The sequence below is a fragment of the Gopherus evgoodei genome, chromosome 4 (genome assembly GCF_007399415.2).
Source record: "Gopherus evgoodei ecotype Sinaloan lineage chromosome 4, rGopEvg1_v1.p, whole genome shotgun sequence".
NCBI lineage: Eukaryota > Metazoa > Chordata > Testudines > Testudinidae > Gopherus > Gopherus evgoodei.
In genome coordinates, this window is record NC_044325.1 from 65,915,726 (window position 1) to 65,934,449 (window position 18,724).

General features: G+C 41.7%; 1 protein-coding gene across 1 annotated transcript in view; it reads right to left on the reverse strand.

The window, feature by feature from the left end:
* The window catches only part of EHD4 (EH domain containing 4), a 56,387-nt gene that overhangs the window by 27,496 nt on the left and 10,167 nt on the right, over positions 1-18,724 (reverse strand). Inside the window, exons 2-3 of the mRNA XM_030559559.1 lie at positions 15,116-15,292; positions 4,593-4,690 (exon numbers count right to left, since the gene is read on the reverse strand). Coding sequence (XP_030415419.1) covers positions 4,593-4,690; positions 15,116-15,292 — 275 coding nt within the window. The remainder of the gene's footprint in view (positions 1-4,592; positions 4,691-15,115; positions 15,293-18,724) is intronic.

An 18,724-nucleotide genomic window follows, 5' to 3' on the forward strand; every position in this document is an offset into this window, starting at 1 on the left:
ACTGAATCACAGGTCTGTTCCTCACAAAGCCCATTGTTTACATAAATGTTTGACAATACAATACTCAAACTAGACCCAACAAGCAGCTGTATTTGCATTGATTGAGCAGTCATTATGTCACATACTGGGGCATGTATCTGAACATTCACTACTCCAAGTACATGTGGGTGAGCACAGTGTATTTGCATAAAAATATGAGCATGTAACAGGATTATTTACTCATTTGTAAACACTTGAATTTTTTGGACTGTGCATCTACAACAAAATCCCAATTCTTGATTCCTTGTTCAAAAGCAGATACTCTGCCAATCTTGGGGTGAATTGACATGGGAGGTTTGCTGTAGAACAAAGCCCTGTTCACACAACAACTAAACTGGCTAAAGCTAAATAGTGTTCAGCAGAACCATATTCTAACAAGACTGAAAAAATAGCTGACCTATGTAATGACACAAAGCTAACATTTTCTGCACCTAGTTATTTAAAATTTAGGAACAGAAATCTATCTTCTCCTCTGTCAGTGCCATGTGCACTAGAAACTATACTTCCATTTCTATGGTTATCAGATATTAGGCTACCCTCAAGAAACCACAATGTGATTCATATTATTAAGGAAGAGATCATTATTTTTAAATACACAAAGGGCTTTGCACGTTGGAGCTCTTCCTTCTCTATGTTCAATGAACAGCAAAAGTATCTCAGAGCTGCCATTTACAACTGGCACTGTGGTCACATTTAATACACACACACATACACGCAAATCCATCTATGAGAGGACAGGAAGTGAAAATGCAGTGTGTTCCAGTCACACTCAGTGTACTGATTTAGCAGATAAGTCAAGAAAATATATTACAATAGTTTTGAGACAAAGCGTTACAGAATAGAATATCATTTAGATACTGGAGTGACACCTTACTTGTAGAAGGGTTTTGTTTTGTTTTTGTTATTTAAGTAGTTTTTAAAAAGCAGACAGGTCTCCTACAAGCTGTACTAAAAAGCCATGGTCTAATTTTTTGTACAATTTTAGTTTTGCTCCCTTTCAAGTACAATGCATATATCATAATAAAATATCTGAAAATAACATTTGGGAACTTGCAGTACTAGCCGATTTGTGCTGATGAATAGACAGGTTGGGTTCTTAGGAGTCAGAGATGTCTCTTATTAATGTAAACCACATTGCGTCAATATGGCTGAGAATCTCTGTCAGAATAGAGCTGACAGCAACTTGGCAGGATGTAATATCAACAGTCCTCTACCATATTGACTTAGTAGCTCATCTCATAGATACTGTAAGATCTGCTTCCATGAAAAGAGGAACAACAAAGGACAGGTATTCATTCTCCATTTCCATTTTTTTATTACTAACAATAGCAGATTATTTCAAGAGAATTTGCTAGTTGAATTTACTAGTTATAGTATCAGAGGGGTAGCCATGTTAGTCTGGATCTGTAAAAGCAGCAAAGAATCCTGTGGTACCTTATAGACTAACAGAGGTAAGTCTATAGACTAACAGAGCTTCAGTTCATCTGCAAATTTGACACGATCAGTTCAGGATTAAACAAAGACTGTGAATGGCTTGCCAACTACAAAACCAGTTTCTCCTCCCTTGGTTTTCACACCTCAACTGCTAGAACAAGGCCTTATCCTCCCTGATAGAACTAACCTCATTATCTCTAGCTTGCTTGCATATATATGCCTGCCCCTGGAAATTTCCACTACATGCATCTGATGAAGTAGGTATTCACCTACGAAAGCTCATGCTCCAAAACCTCTGTTAGTCTATAAGGTGCCACAGGATTCTTTGCTGCTTTTACTAGTTATAGTCTTCTTAGTATAATATAAATATAAGTATGAAACACAAATAAACTATATTAAAATACTATAAGGCTGCAAAGGTAAGCACTCAAAGCTTAGGAAATGCCTGAGCAACTTTAATTCAGACTCTTTGTGCATATGCATTGTGATGCAGTCTTTAATTATATGAACACATGGTACCTTTTCCACATGACATTTCTTAACTTTTGAGTGCTCAATCTGCAACCTTAATATTCTTTTAATGTAAGCTTTTTGTATGTAATTTCTGAGGTTTTTAAAAAAGCAAACTGAAAAAACAAATTCCATCACGTGGCATCATACTGACACCAAATGGGTCATGAGCGAAATTGGAACCTTTAGCTTCAGTGCGCAGAGCTCTGACAGTTGAACTAACGAAGTAACTGATAATAGTTGTAGGTTTTCATTCCCCTCTAATCTAGTGAAGATAAGACATTTTGCCATGGGGTTTCATCTGTCCCAATCCTGTCTCTTCCCCCACCACGGGCTCCTTGTACAAGTCCAATTCTTCTTGCCTACCCAATCCCAGTCCTCACTGCTCAGTCTCCTCAGCCCAGTCCCAGTCTCCTCACCAGTCCCAGTTCTCCCCCTCCCCCTCCAACTCCTCATCCCTAATCTCCCTACCCAGCCAGTCCCAGTTCCCCACTCCTGGCTCCTCATATGATCTGTCTCTCACCTCTCCACCCACTGGCTTCTACTCCTAGTCTCCTTCCCCACGTCCCTCATCCAATTTCAGTCCCCTCTGTACCCCAACTCCTCACCAAACTTATCTTCCCTCCTCTCTCATGCCTGTTCCACTCCACACTGGTTCCTAGTCCCAGTCTTCTTATCCAGTAGGTCTCAGACGCGTCTCCTTTCCTGTCTCTCAATCCTAGTCTCTTTACCAACTAGGCCTAGCCACTTTACATCCCCCAGTATCCCAGCTCCTTGTCATATCTTAGTGTTCTCTGCCTCCAGCCATCTGACTCCTGGCCCACCCTCCTGTTTCCCTCACCAGCTCCTAGTCCTTTCCTGGCTCCCAACGCCAGTCTCCTTGCACAATCAGGCCTAATTTACCTTTTCCCCCTGCTGCAGCACCCAATCCCTGCCTCTCCGTCTTCTTGGCAAACAAGCCCCAGTTTCCATACCTCAGGTCCCTGCCTCACTAGATTACTTTTTGCAATCTCCTCCTTTCCAACCACTCCACATTCTAGTCAGATGGCTTCTTCCAAGCTCCTTTGGCACTGACAGGAGCGACACAGACTACAGGGGAGACATACCTTCTGCTATCAGTTCCAGTGAATTATCCCCCACTGGCCCACAGCAGTCATTACTGATAAAGTCTGGTTTCACCCCTGTAGCCCTGGGCTGGAGGGAATATGCTCAGTTGCTCTGTGGGGATGGTACAAGCGCAATATAGTCAGCTCTAGGAGCTGTGAGGGGATGAATCATGCTTAATCACTCAGCTGGGATGGTGTATGCTCAGTGTCAGCACTAGGAGATGCAAGAGGTGTGAGAACAAAAGTCTTCAGAGACTTTAGCTGCTAAAATCGATGAAGTCTCTATTGAGCATGTGCAAACTGCCATTTTTCAAAGGCTTATAACCTCGCCAAATTTAGGTGGATTTTTCATAGGGGTAGCAAAAGCCATTTCACAGGGGCATCCCTGACACAAATTCCAGCCTCCTTGCCAAATTTCAAGTGCCTGGTTCAAAGCGTGGGAGTGATAGAGCATTTCAGATAAAAGGTCTCGAATTTTTTACATGGGCAAAACAACCTCTCTTTTCCTAGCTTTATTCTCCGAAATGGCTAAATCATTTGGCTGAAATTTTCCAAAATAATTCAGCCTGAGGTAGACAACAAGCATGGAAAATTTCAGCTCGAACAGTTAAAGTTTGGCAAAGTGATAAGCAACTGAAAACACAGTGTAATAATAGCAAGAGTTGGGCAGCCTTAAAAATAAACAATGCTATCAGCCTCGCCTATAAGTATAATCTACATATTTATAATTTACATTATTCGCACTACTAAATGTAACCAATTTCTGGAACTACAACACTCATTTACTATTCTTCTGAAAAACCACCCAAATTTGGGCAAGTTATAAGCCTTTGAAAAGAGTTGTGGTTTGCATGCTCAATAGAGACTTTGTCAATTTTTGCAAATATTTAGTGTGCTGTTAAACTACACCTCTACCTCAATATAATATTGTCCTCGGGAGCCAAAAAAATCTTACTGTTTTATAGGTGAAATCGCGTTATATCGAACTTGATTTGATCCAGCAGAGTGAGCAGCCCCGCCCCTTCCCCGGAGCCCTGCTTTACCGCATTATACCTGAATTTGTATTCTACCACGTGGCATTATATTGGGGTAGAGGTGTACTTGAAGTTTCTTGTTGGTTGTTTCTTTAGTTTTATATACACTGAGAGACTGTGTTTGATGGACTCTGAAAATTCAACACAATGTTTTTTGTTTTTGTTTAATTAAAGTGCTTTGGTGCATTTCAGCACAATAACAAAATCCTCTACACCACTCAACATGAATGGAACATTGATCTCAAGCTCTACAACCTCAAAACATTGATTGCAACAGACTTTGTAACATTTGTTCAGCACAAGAGACCCAAAGAGAGATAATTTACACACAGGTCTCCCACATCACAGTGGAACCGCACCATTTCCAAGCCACTGGAGCAGGCTCTTAAGATAGAGTAGCCGGACCAATTTCCCAGTACAGCAGAACAGGTCACTAGAGGCGTTAGCTACTTTGACTGCTTCAACTCACCTCTACTGATGCGCTGTTTCTCTCCTGAAAGAATGCCGGGACTATCAATGATGCTGATGCTCTTCAGAACCTCATTAGGCAACTGAGCACACATGAACCTGCAGGGAAGGAGGAAAGACATTATTTACAGCAGCTCTAGTTCTTGGTTAGATTGCCTGTAAAAATCCCCACTCTTGAGTCCATGTACTCTTAACAAAGGTGGACCTCTTTGTAAAGCAGTGAACACTGCGGTCACTGTATTGCCTACCACAAATGTACAATCATGAGATTTTAAAAAATAATATTTTTGGTTTTCCTTTACTTTGCCTTAAAGTTTCTGAGCCCCTAAGGTACACTCCATTCACATTTTCAGGCTTTTTTCTGCAGCAACTAGAGCCAGAAACTTTCATTTAAAATAAAAAAAACAGATTCTCATGTAACTATTTGCCTCCAGGAGCTGAGGCTGTACTAAAAATACCAAGGATAATGAAACATTTGATAAAATCGTTAAGGATGGCAACAATGGGTCACGCACTTGCCATGGCAAGAAACCAAATGCCAGGTGCAAAGTTACTGCATATATATACAGCTATGGCCTCAGTTCCTTTCCATTTAGTAAAAATCCCAGAGACTCTAAAAATCTGAGGAAGGCAGGTAGAAAGCTACAGAGATATCAGATCTGTAATAAACTGTCAAATCAGGAGAGTAGTCCTGTTTAAACACACACAAAGAACTCCAAAGACCAGCCTTACACACCACAGTGATAGAAAGTGCTCAGGCAGAGTTCTTCTGACCTGGAAAAATATAGTACCCAAAGCCCTTAAACTATATCATCTGCAAGTTCATAAAGAGTTTGGATATAAAATATGAGCCACTTTGACACTTTCCAAGTGCTGATAAATCTAAAGGGAAAAGCTATCCCTATATGTCATTAATAGCCTAGGAGACTTGCACAAGACTTGCATTATTTAGGTAGCAGATCAGGGCCCTATCAACAACTGGACAGTAAAGCCTATCCCCCCTCTGGTAAAATATGTAATATAGAGGAATAAAATACAGACAGGCTAATTATTTCAAATGGAGAAAAAAAATCACCTTCAGAGCTTTAGGCAGAAATTTAGCAGGTGAGTAGGAACACCTTATCCTTATGGAACACTGTAAGGAGAGTCAACCAATAGGTTTTGGATCTCACTGACTCTCATGGCTGACATTAATGATATCAGTAACAGGGTCTTCAGAGACAGCACAGTGGCCACGCTCCCAAAATTCAAACGGTAGTGAGCTCAACTTGGCAAGTCCCAAGGAAGTGGTGCTTCAGACAGTAGATGTCAGAAGAAGAAAGATCTTTGAATAGATATATGAGCTGATACAGCCAAATAATAAACCTCGTACTTAAAGGCCAAACTGGCCTATGATAGTAAATAGTCCAGCATAGAGGCAGATGCTAAAACAATCTTCTTCTGAGTGGTCTAAAGAAAGATGTTCTGTACTGTACTGTGTAGAATTCATGGCTCTCTAACAAAACATACCCCAGTCGAAGTCAAAATGTGTTAGTATAGTATGGCTCAGGCAGCCAACTGCAGAAATCTCAAGTCCAGATGGACAATATGCTCCTGCTTCTAAGATAGACGATCTAGAAGATCCAGGAGAATTGGAGGGACCCAAGTTAGAAGCTATCAACAAACTCAAGCCTTGTCTTATTTTCCAGATGACCTTTAGAAGTAATGATATTGGAGAAAATGCACAGAGAAACTCCTTGCTTTTATCCATTAAAAGGCATCGCTCCGGAAACCAAACTCTGTATCTGTCTGTCATCCCTTCTGATTCAGAGACACACAACCACCTAGATTTTTCAATAGCACACGTTAAACAAACAACATTATCTCAGTATCTCCTATAATTACTATAGAGAATACAAAGGAGTACTAAATATATCAAATTCTGCAAACATCAAAGTAGCTTTATCTAAGTAAAGGTTTTGCAAATTTGTGCTGCTTTTGAAAGGTCAGTGAGACGCTGCTATTAAAAAAAAGCTTTGCCCTTCACTTCCCAACAGCAGAGATAACAAAGGAAACGATGCACTAAAAAGCACAAAACTGGCCAGATTCTGAGGAACAACACTATACAGGCATCAACAGTCAAGGAAATACAAAAATGTAAACATACATCAGATGCAAGACTTGACCCCTAGAATATAAACTAGATGATTAAGAGGACAAAAGGAGAACAATGGCCAATATGTACAAAGTGAAAACACCTTCTTTTATTAGAAATATATTGTAGAGACTGAATTTTTTCTTAATCCACGCACTTGCACACCATCTCATCTTAATGTAGAAAGCCTGGTGGCTGTTTAGTGTCAACTAGAAAATTCAGCATCCATCTTATGAGAAAGAAGAACCTTTATTTCAGCTGAATAATGCTACAATGTTCAAATTTCTCCACAAGCCAAATGATGTGACAGCAGTGACAGGTTGTACAGGCAAAACAAGAGCTATAGTTAGATGTGGGGATAACACTGCAGATCACACAAGAAGCATTAATAGGATACAGAAGAGGACAAGCTAGAAAAGGAGTGATAGAAATGGCTGATTGCAATTTCTAGATTAGTCTATGATCTTGTCATGGTATAATTCCCCACTCTGAACCTTAGCGTCCAAAAGATGGGGTACCAGCATGAATTCCTCTAAGCTTAATTACCAGCTTAGTACTTGTAGCGCTGCCACTAACCAGGAATTCCAGTACCTGGTACACTCTGGTCCCCCCAAAACCTTACCCGGGGACCCCCAAGACCCAGTCCCTCTGGATCTTAACACAAGGGGAGTAAACCATTTCCCTCACCATTGCCTCTCCCAGACTTCCCCTCCCTGGGTTGCCCTGGAAGATTACTGTGATTCAAACTCCTTGAATCTTAAAACAGAGAGGAAAATTCACCTTCGCTCCTCCTTCTCTTTCCCCCTCCCAGACTCTCCCTGAGAGAGAAAGTAATCATAACACAGAGAGAAAATTAACCTCTCTCTCCCCCTTCCCTCCTTTCTCCCCACCAATTCCCTGGTAGATCCAGACCCAGCCCCCTGGGGTCTCACCAGAATAAAAAAAAACAATCAGGTTCTTAAACAAGAAAATCTTTTAATTAAAGAAAGAAAAAACAGTAAAAATTATCTCTGTAAATTTAAGATGGATTATGTTACAGGGTCTTTCAGCTATAGACACTGGGAATACCCTCCCAGCCTAAGTATACAAGTACAAATTAAAATCCTTCCAGCCAAATACACATTTGAACTCCTCCCAGCCAAACACACATTTGCAAATAAAGAAAACAAACATAAGCCTAACTCGCTTTATCTACCCAGTACTCACTATTCTCAACTTATAAGAGCCTGTATCGGAGAGATTGGAGAGAAACCTGGTTGCACCTCTGGTCCCTCTGAGCCCACAGAGTGAACAACCACCAAAAACTAACAGCACACACACAAACTTCCCTCCCTCAAGATTTGAAAGTATCCTATCCCCTGATTGGTCCTCTGGTCAGGTAACAGCCTGGCTCACTGATCTTGTTAACCCTTTACAGACAAAAGAGAGATGAAGTACTTCTGTTCCATTAACTCTTAACTAACCGTTTATGACAGACCTGAAAGCAAAGTGGAGCCAGGTTACAAAAATATTTCCACAAAGGTAGGTCTGATATTTCATAGAAAAGTTTCAAACTGTAAATGTAATTATATCAGCATGATCAGTTTAAACTGCTTTTTATGACAAGTTTTAAGAAAAAGTTATGCTATGGACCTGAAATGCAATAAATCCTAGTTCTGAGATAACTCTCAAAGCACATTTGTCTCATATACACCTTGCTATTGTACTTAACTGTCCAGAAACAAACAGACATGCACCAAAAAACAGGTTTACAAAGTTGTTGTAAAACACTGTTGTAGTGCCATAAGTACAACACTGAAACTTTCCTCCCCATTAGCACCATACATAGGATTTTCATTCCATGTTTTCCACATTTGAAATTAAACATACAAGTACAGAAACACAAGTACAAGCAGTGATATCAGACTATCACTACAAGTGTAAAAGTGAGACATCTTCATCAGAATGGAATCAACAAGAAACCTTGGGTATATTGCAGAAAGAATCTTGCGTAGATGACTTGTCTGTTTCCAGCACACTTGCCAACCCTCTCAAAAGACAATAAATCAAGAAGGAGCAAATAAGTGCCATGCTACAAAGATCAATTTACCAACATATACCATCTTCCATTTCATGCATTCCTGATTTGAATGCATCTCCTTTGTCTACAAGTAGAGCAGTGGTCCTTGGCAACAACAGATTAGGTGAAAACTGAAGCTGATGTACATTGGTCTGGAAATCAGAAGTGAGCCGAAATTTATAATTATTTTGGATTGCAACAATTTTAGAAAAAGTCTGCCTAAAAAGAAGTTGCAGTATCTGAAACCGAAAACTAAGTTTTGCTTTACTGTCCAAAATCTACATTCAATTTTATTGAATAACCCATACGTAAAACTATGCTGAGAACATCAAGGCTGCTCAAATAAGCAATCAAAACCTCTTTCTTTTAAAAAAATCAAATTAAGGTTGCACTTACATCCTTAACCCTACCTTCTGGTGTACACTGTATGTATTACCAGATAGCCTTTTAATTACATAATCACATGCTATTTCTCAAATGCAAATTAATATACAATTTTTTTCTGCAACCTTGTAGCAATTTTCAATCTTGAGTACTTCATCAGCACCTAAAGGCATGCTAACTAGGTTGTTTTTTAACAGAACAAAAAAAGAAATACTGTTGCTGCACCTAGGAACTTAGCATTTCGTTTTAGACATGTCAACTACTATCAAGAGCAACAAAAAGTAGGGAGGAATAAAAAATATAATAATAATGTGGTCAGTTAGGTTCATTATGTACAACTCTTGATGGTACTGCTGCCTTCTTGTTTGTTTGCTAACTACTCTCAGTCACTATTTCTTCTTGACTGATGTGGGCATTGTGGAACACGAGTCTTTAAGAAAGATCTGAATTCTTAAAAAAGTGATACTGTATGGAATATTTGGAACACTTTGTGATGTTATTGATACCAATATTATAAAATGCAATGAATCTGACCAGATACGCCGTGTAAAGAATCTGCGAATATGTTACAATTGGCCAAGTATGATAATCTTGTTTATATGTTTGTGTCACTTTTGTATTATGAATTATAGATCTGTACCGTATATCTGTACTTCCAAACTTGTGCTGTGTTTCTGGGTGACACCCTGTTGGTGTCACTAGGCATAAATCTAGGCCTCAGTGAACCAAAGCTCCTCCATGTTGAACTCTACTTGATCTAGAAAGCTAGCAGCTGTGAAATTAAATGTGTAACAATAAGTTATCAGTTGCAGCACAGCTAAAACCAGTCTAAAGCAGTGGTGATAAGGCCTGTGCACCTTTAGCAGAAGGACAAGATAACTTGCAGAAGGAAAACTTACTAACGAGCTGCCGCGGCCAAGATTACTTAATGCACCTGCACTTACGTAACTGCTACAGGGAGAGGAGGGGGGGGAGAAAGAGAAAAAAAAACTTATAAAAAGGGAAAAGCCGCTTGTGTAGGTGTGCATGATTTGAGGCGTTCGTCTCCTTGCACCGCTTTGAGATCTCAAATAAACTTTGCTTGCTTCTCCACCCTGGTGTGTTTATTGGTGCCACGCACTCTGGGCAACGAACCACTGTTAATTGCCTCGGGCACCCTCTGTGCCTGCAACAACCCCCAGACAGATTGGCATCAGCACTGCCTAGCCTGTTCGATGGTCCATCAAGGATCATCAGTGGTACAATGAACCCAGGGAAAGGAGTCAGGAGATACACCTTGTGAGTCGGCAAGACATGTAGGGGCATATGTTTATGGACAGAGAACTCTAAGGATTTTCCATGCCATGTGCTGTGAAACTTGTGTTTGGGACAAAGGAAATACAAGCCACGTGGCAGAAGAATATAAAAGGCTGCATCTTCTTCATTTTGTCTTTATTCCTGCTTCTTACCTCTGGAGTAACTTTTCTACAAACTGAAGTTCTGAACAAAGGTCTGAATGACCCATTCAAGCTGTGGATGTGTTCCAGGGGGACTTTCAAGTCAGCAACACACCAACGCTGCTAACAACCTGATATATGGACTTTGAAGTACTTGCATGTATGTACCTGCTTTACCATTTAACAACTCTCTTTTTGTTCCTTCTTTTTTATTTACAACAAACCATTAGTTTTATACACTAAAGGATTGGCTGGCCACACAGTATTTTGGATAACATCCAAGCTAGTATTGACCTGGCAACGTGGCTGGCCTTTGGGGTCAGAAGAACATTTTGCATAAGTGAGCAGAGCTTTTAAAGGCAACAAAGAGTCCTGTGGCACCTTATAGACTAACAGAAGTTTTGGAGCATGAGCTTTCATGGGTAAATATAACTTCTCACTTTACTGAACTGATGCACCAATTGGAAGCAAGAGAACTGGAATGCAATAAAGGGGGATGTGTGATTTCTTTTTTTCAGCTTCTTGATAACCAGTGTAGGGAGCAGGAGCACTGTTTGCGACTTTAGTGTTAACCACCAGTTTTGAGAGAATCTGTTCTTTTTGCAGCCTGCCCTGACACTGGCATTTTCAGTGAGGGCTACCCCAGACACCCCAGGTCACAAGGGGTCCTGAAGTACTGGGATTGGAAGGCTGTTCTAACCAAAGGGAGCAGCACAGAGCAAGACCAAAAAATATAGAAATGGAAAAATGATATAGTGAGATGCCAAGATTGTCAATATCAGTAACCTAAAGGGGATAAGGGAGGGAAAATAAGTAACAAGATCTGAGATATAGGGAAGGTGGAAGTTATGCGAGTCCTTAAATGCAAATTTAAGAAGTTGACACTTGATAGGGTAAGTGGAGGCAGTTGAGGGATTTGGAGTTAAAAGTAACATGGTCAGAATAACAGATGAATGATAATTTTTTGCAGCAATTTTGGACACACTGACTGGGAGCTTGTAAGTGTCAGGAAGGCGAAGATTGCTGGCTTTTAATCCCATCGCAGTAGAGTATCTTGCACCATGACAACCAAAGCAGTGCATGTATTTTAATAATTTAGTCAGTAACCATGTCTGACACATTTTCTTTTCAGCCAGGAACATAGCCTTCCTTTGGGGCAACTCGGGGGCTGAGACGGTTAGCTACGGGGCGATTTAGGAAAGAATCTAGGTCGTCCTATTTATGTCAGCAAATGTTTACCATTACTATGTGTCTGTTTAATCAGTAGTGCATTGCATAAGTACTGTTTACTACATACTTCTCATATACATGGCTTTCATAGATTGCTTGGAATACAGAATACTACACAGTACTACACTGTCTTGTGAAGAAAGAATAGAGGAACATGCAGTGGAGACCAGAGCTTTGGTCACAATAACAAGCAGTGTTTGCTACAAAAATTCATTTTAAATAAAGCCTAACTGCAACTGCCCAGAGAGCTGATGTAGTTATCGACATACAATCATTTCTTAGCAACTTAGTCTGCCTGGCTTCAAGCAGACACAACCTTTCTTCCATCACTAAAAACTGCACTCTAACAGCTCTGCTGAAGCACAAGACAGAGTTTATCAGCAGAACAGGAAGCACTCGTGTCAGAAGGGAATCAATTTAACTTCTGTAGAAGTTAACTTAATTTGTCTGGCAGGTCCTGGCTTCCTCTTCAAACCACCACTGAGTACAGCAGGAAAACAAAAGAAGGCTGGTTCATGAAGTACTTACTCTGTCCACTGAAGTCACTGAGAATTTTAACTCAGCAAGGATTTGACCCAATCCATAAATACAGTCTATGTTACTCCTGAGGGCATTCTGTGCCAAAAAAAATTAAAATTCCGCATACAATATTTTAAAATTCTGCTAATTTTATTTGTCAAATAAATGTGGAGGCTCCAGCATGATATTGGGGAGTACAGGCCACTGGCTGCACAGAGGTGGGAGATCACTATGCAGCTCCCCCCAGGACACAGACTCAGCAGTGAGGCAGCACCCAATCCTAACACAGCGCAAGGACTCAGCCTGTCCCAGAAACACCCCAGGGCCCTGCCTCTCTGGGTGGGAAGGCAGGCTCAGCAAGGTCAGATTCAGGTGTGGAAGGGCTTAATGTGGGGGGATCCAGGTGTGGGTTGAGAGGATTCTGGGTGGGGCAATCTGGGTGTGGGCAGCTCAGTGGGGGATCCAGGTGTGGATGGGATCTGGATCCACAGGGGCTGGTTGGGGGTTCTGAGTGCAAGAGAAATGGGACTCTGCAGGGAGGTCCAGGAGAAGGTGGTTGGGGTTCAGCGGGGGGGTTATATCGGAGTGGGAGGATAGAGTTCAGCAGGGGGGTCTGGGTGTATAGGGATCCCTCCCCCTGCAGCTGATGGGTGCAAGAAGTGTGTGTGTGTGTGTGGAGTTTGCAGAGCTTCCTGAAGCCGGGGGAGAAATCTGGGGATGGGTTTGACCTAGCCCAGGATGCCATGCAGGAGAAGAGGAAGTCCTGTCCTCCTCAGCCCAGCTGTGACTAGCAGCTGAGCCCGGCGCAGGGTAGGAGTCACCAGCTGGGTTTTCCCCAGTCCTGCCTCCTGCTCCACAGTGATTTACCTTTCTGCCAGCTGCCTTGGGCACCTGAAACATACTGCTGGGAAGGGCTGCACGACCGATCTTGTAGCTTCCCTTTGCTTCCCTGTCAGGGTGTCATTTTTCTGCAGGGAACATAAATTCTGCTCATGTGCAGTGGTGCAGAATTCCCCCAGTGAAGTACTATGTGCTCCAGGTTGCAAAGCTTACAAGCAGTTAAAAATCCCACATTTATGCAAAATAAAAATATAACAACAACAACAACAACCACCACCCACCGAAATCCCAGTACTACACTGTCTTATCAAAACCCTTGAGGGCGGTCTTCATCTATTCCACTCGTCAAAATTCATCACTTGCAGCTTGGAAGTGCACACAAATCATGCAGAATTTTTCAAGTGTTGTCCCTCTTAGGAGGTCTTTTAAATCTCCAGAAACCACTGCTCTAGAGGGCTGTGCCAGGAACTGTGGTATCCAGAGGGCAACACAAAAGCAACGATGTAAAAGAGCACAATAATGGATGCAGACCAAAACTACAACCAACCTGTACCTGAAAGAGCATAGCTGGTATGGGGACACAGTTCCATTGGTACTTACGTTGGTGGCAATCTACACGTTCCACTCTCTAAGGTAGAGAAGGCCAGCTAGGACTAAGTCTGCTCTAGAGTTATGTATTGCTGAAACTCTCACACCCAAGAGATGTTTGGCTGAAGAGACCTTTAAGAGCTTTTTGTGAATTATTTTTCATAATGACAAGTCCAGTTCCTGTAACTGAACATACATCATATTTATATTTTTGTGTAGTTTGGATGACCATTACAATGTTTGTTTACTGCATGTTATCTCCCTTCACAAGCAGCAAAGAGTCCTGTGGCACTTTATAGACTAACAGACGTATATAAGGTGCCACAGGATTCTTTGCTGCTTTTACAGATCCAGACTAACACGGCTACCCCTCTGATACTCTCCCTTCACAGTCAACTGTTGTGATTTTATACATTCAGCTCCATGTTAAAAATCACTATATGGTATTTCAATCTTTAGATATTAATTTTTATAACAATTCCCAGTTGCTGGTTGCTGTATTTGAATATGCATCATTTGTATTGTTAGAAAGGAATACAGCAGAAAATGAGTAGTCTCAGTAAATGACACAGAGATGTAAAAGCAGCAAAGAATCCTGTGGCACCTTATAGACTAACAGACGTTTTGGAGCATGAGCTTTTGTGGGTGAATACCCACTTCATCAGATGCATGTAATGGAAATATCCAGGAGCAGGTATATATATGTGTGCTAGCAAGCAAGCTAGAGATAACAAGGTCAGTTCAATCAGGGAGGATGAGGCCGTTCTAGCAGTTGAGGTGTGAAAACCAAGAGAGGAGAAACTGGTTCTGTAATTGGCAAGCCATTCACAGTCTTTGTTCAATCCTGAGCTGATGGTGTCAAATTTGCAGATGAACTGAAGCTCAGCAGTTTCTCTTTGAAGTCTGGTCCTGAAGTTTTTTTGCTGCAGGATGGCCACCTTAAGGTCTGCTATAGTGTGGCCAGGGAGGTTGAAGTGCTCTCCTACAGGTTTTTGTATATTGCCATTCCTAATGTCTGATTTGTGTCCATTTATCCTTTTCCGTAGAGACTGTCCAGTTTGGCCGATGTACATAGCAGAAGGGCATTGCTGGCATATGATGGCGTATATTACATTGGTGGATGTGCAGGTGAATGAACCAGTGATGGTGTGGCTGATCTGGTTAGGTCCTGTGATGGTGTCGCTGGTGTAGATATGTGGGCAGAGTTGGCATTGAGGTTTGTTGCATGGATTGGTTCCTGAGCTAGAGTTATTATGGTGTGGTGTGCAGTTACTGGTGAGACAGATGGAATTTAAAACTTTAAAACAAAAGGCCAGCAATAAGCCTGCCCTTACCTGTTCAGAAAAGCGTTTCCAAAGCGGCTGAGTTTACGGAATGGCTTCTTAGGGTCCACAACCAAAGCATTTCCAGGAGTACTCCCTTCTGTATCTCCATACATCACAGCAATGAAAGAATCTGTGGTAGGCTCTGGACCGATCCTCATGCCTGGAAAGTCCTGTTCTAATAAGTACCTAGGGAAGGGGAATTATAAAAAGGAAAGGGAAGATGAGCAAGCATTTAGGTTAAAAAAAAATACTGCCAATTTCTTTATAATTATATTAAAGAAATAAAATTCAAGAGACATATACCCCCTCAGTCCACCACCATCAGGGACTAACTTTTTATGCATTTAATTATTTTTCTTGGCTAGAAATAGTTGTCAGAGTGTAAAACTGGAATTCCAACTTTTCATAAAAAGCAGATCATAGAATATTAGGTTGGAAGAGACCTCAGGAGGTCATCTAGTCCAATCCTCCATTCAAAGCAGGACCAACACCAACTAAATCATCCCAACCAAGGCTTTGTCAGGATGGGTCTTAAAAACCTCTAAGGATGGAGATTCCACCACCATTCCCTAGGTAACGCATTCAAGTGTTTCACCACCTTCCTAGTGAAATAGTGTTTCCTAATATCGAATCCAGACCTCCCCCACTGCAACTTCAGACCATTGCTTCTTATTCTGTCATCTGTCACCAACTGAGAACAGCCTACCTCCATCCTCTTTGGAATCTCTCTTCAGGTAGTTGTACACTGCTATCAGATCCCCCCTCAATCTTCTCTTCTGCAGATTAAACAATCCCAGTTCATAAATTCATAGACTGTAGGGCTGGAAGGGACCTCGAGAGGTCATCAAGTCCAGTCCCCTGCCCTCATGGCAGGACCAAATACTGTCTAGACCATCCCTGATAGATGTTTATCTAACCTACTCTTAAATATTTCCAGAGATGGAGATTCCGCAACCTCCCTAGGCAGTTTATTCCAGTGTTTAACCACCCTGACAGTTAGGAACTTTTTCCTAATGTCCAACCTAAACTGGCCTTGCTGCAGTTTAAACCCATTGCTTCTTGTTCTATCCTTAGATGAACAAGTTTTCTTCCTCCTCCTTATGACACCCTTTTAGATACCTGAAAACTGCTATCATGTCCCCTCTCAGTCTTCTCTTTTCCAAACTAAACAAACTCAATTCTTTCAGCCTTCCTTCATAGGTAATGTTCTCTAGACCTTTAATCTTTCTTGTTGCTCTTCTCTGGACCCTCTCCAATTTTTCCACATCTTTCTGGAAATGCAGTGCCCAGAACCAGACACAATATTTCAGTTGAGGCCTAACCAGCACGGAGTAGAGTGGAAGAATGACTTCTCGTGTCTGGCTCAAAACACACCTGTTAATGCATCCCAGAATCATGTTCGCTTTTTTTGCAACAGCATCACACTGTTAACTCATGGTGGTCCACTATAATCCCTAGATCACTTTCTGCCATACTCCTTCCTAGACACTCTCTTCCCATTCTGTATGTGTGAAATTGATTGCTTCTTCCTAAGTGGAGCACTTTGCATTTGTCTTTATTAAACTTCATCCTGTTTACCTCAGACCATTTCTCCAGTTTGTCCAGATCACTTTGAATTATGACCCTATCCTCCAAAGCAGTTGCAATCCCTCCCAGTTTGGTATCATCTGCGAACTTAATAAGCGTACTTTCTATGCCAATATCTAAGTTGTTGATGAAGATATTGAACACAGCTGGTCCCAAAACAGACCCCTGCGGGACCCTACTTGTTATACCTTTCCAGCAGGATTGGGAACCATTAATAATTACTCTCTGAGTACGGTTATCCAGCCAGTTATGCACTCACCTTATAGTAGCCTCATCTAAGTTGTATTTGCTAGTTTATCAATAAGGATATCATGCGAGACCATATCAAATGCCTTACTAAAGTCCAAGTATACCATATCCACCACCTCTCCCTCAGCCTCTCCTCATAAGTCATGTGCCCCAGGACCCTAATCATTTTTGTTGCCCTCCACTGGACTCTCTCCAATTTGCCTACATCCCTTCTGTAGTGGGGAGACCAAAACTGGACAGAGTATTCCAGATGTGGCCAAACAGAGGGGAATAATCACATCCCTCGATCTGCTGGCAATGCTCCTACTAATACAGCCCAATATGCAATTGGCCTTCTTGGCACGACTGCTAACTCATATCCAGCTTCTCGTCCCCTGTAATCCTCAGGTCATTTTCTGCAGAACTGCTGCTAAGCTAGTCGGTCTCCAACCTGTAGCAGTACATGGGATTCTTCCATCCTAAGTGCAGGACTCTGCACTTGCCCTTGTTGAACCTCATCAGATTTCTTTTGGCCCAATCCCCCAATTTGTCTAGCTCACTAAAGTCAGAATAATGAAAGTCAATCCTTCCCTGTAAAACCACAGATAAAAACATGCAGTCAACTATAAGATTCACTTCAACAGTTAGGGCTAATAAGTGACTCAAGCATGACTGCACAAAGTTGTAGCTAATTCAAGGTATGCTGCTGCGCATGACTACTGCCAGCAAATACTGCAATGCATATATTAGGAAGTCACATTTAGCACATGTGTATTTAAGTTTGTATCTGTGCTGCTAACAGCAACGCCTATAGAGAGAGGGGGGTTTTAAACTTGTGGACATGTTCAGAAACACAATCATGTGAAAACACCACCAACTTCCTGAACAGATCTGACTGCTAGCTGAATTCACAGTCATAGCTGCTGATTTTAGTAACATACATATGTAAACTTTTCTTCCGGTAACACTTGTAGAGCCAACAAATGAGGGAGCGGGAGATGAATTTGAGTCTGAATTGTGTAACAGAATTGTTCACTAAGTTTCAATTGCAGAACTAATTTCTGCCCTCAGGCACATATATGTATCTCAGTTGAAGACAATTTCCTTCTTAGTAAAGCATTGCACAATTGTCTAGCACAGTGGTCCCCAACCTTTTTGCAGCCAGTAGCACATTCATGTTTTCAGAAGAGTGTGGAGGGCGCCAACAGTTTTTCAAGGCTTATTTTGTATTTGTACATTAAATAATGCGAAAAACATCATATTTAATATTACATAATATATGTATCCATAAGATAAAAAGAATAATTTTACATGTAAAAGGTATCAATTAAATTATTCGGCAATTACTCTTTCGCCTTACCATGTGAATTTGCTCTATCTGTAAGAAAAATTAAGGCATTTTCACAAAATAAATATCATAACATTTGGTCCATTCTGGAGAGGCGGAGCGCTTTTTGTTTTGGTTTTTTTTTGGCAGCAGTTATGGGCAGTGCAGAGAGAAGCCTGAGAGAAGCCATGAGAACAGAGAACACCGGCACCTGCAGCACTCTGTCCCCAGCAGACACGGGGCCCTGGCATCTCTCCCCAGCTGGGCACTAGGTGAGCCCCGCACCTACCGGGGACAGAGAACATTGGCACCTGCAGCCCTGGAGTTCTCTGTCCCCGGCAGGCGCGGGCCGCGGTTTCTCTGCAGCCCCAGAGTTCTCCGTCCCTGGCAGGCGCGGGGCCACGGCTTCTCTCCCCTGCTGGGCACTAGGCGGGTGCACATAAATGCCCCAGCGGGCACTGTGTTGGGGACCACTG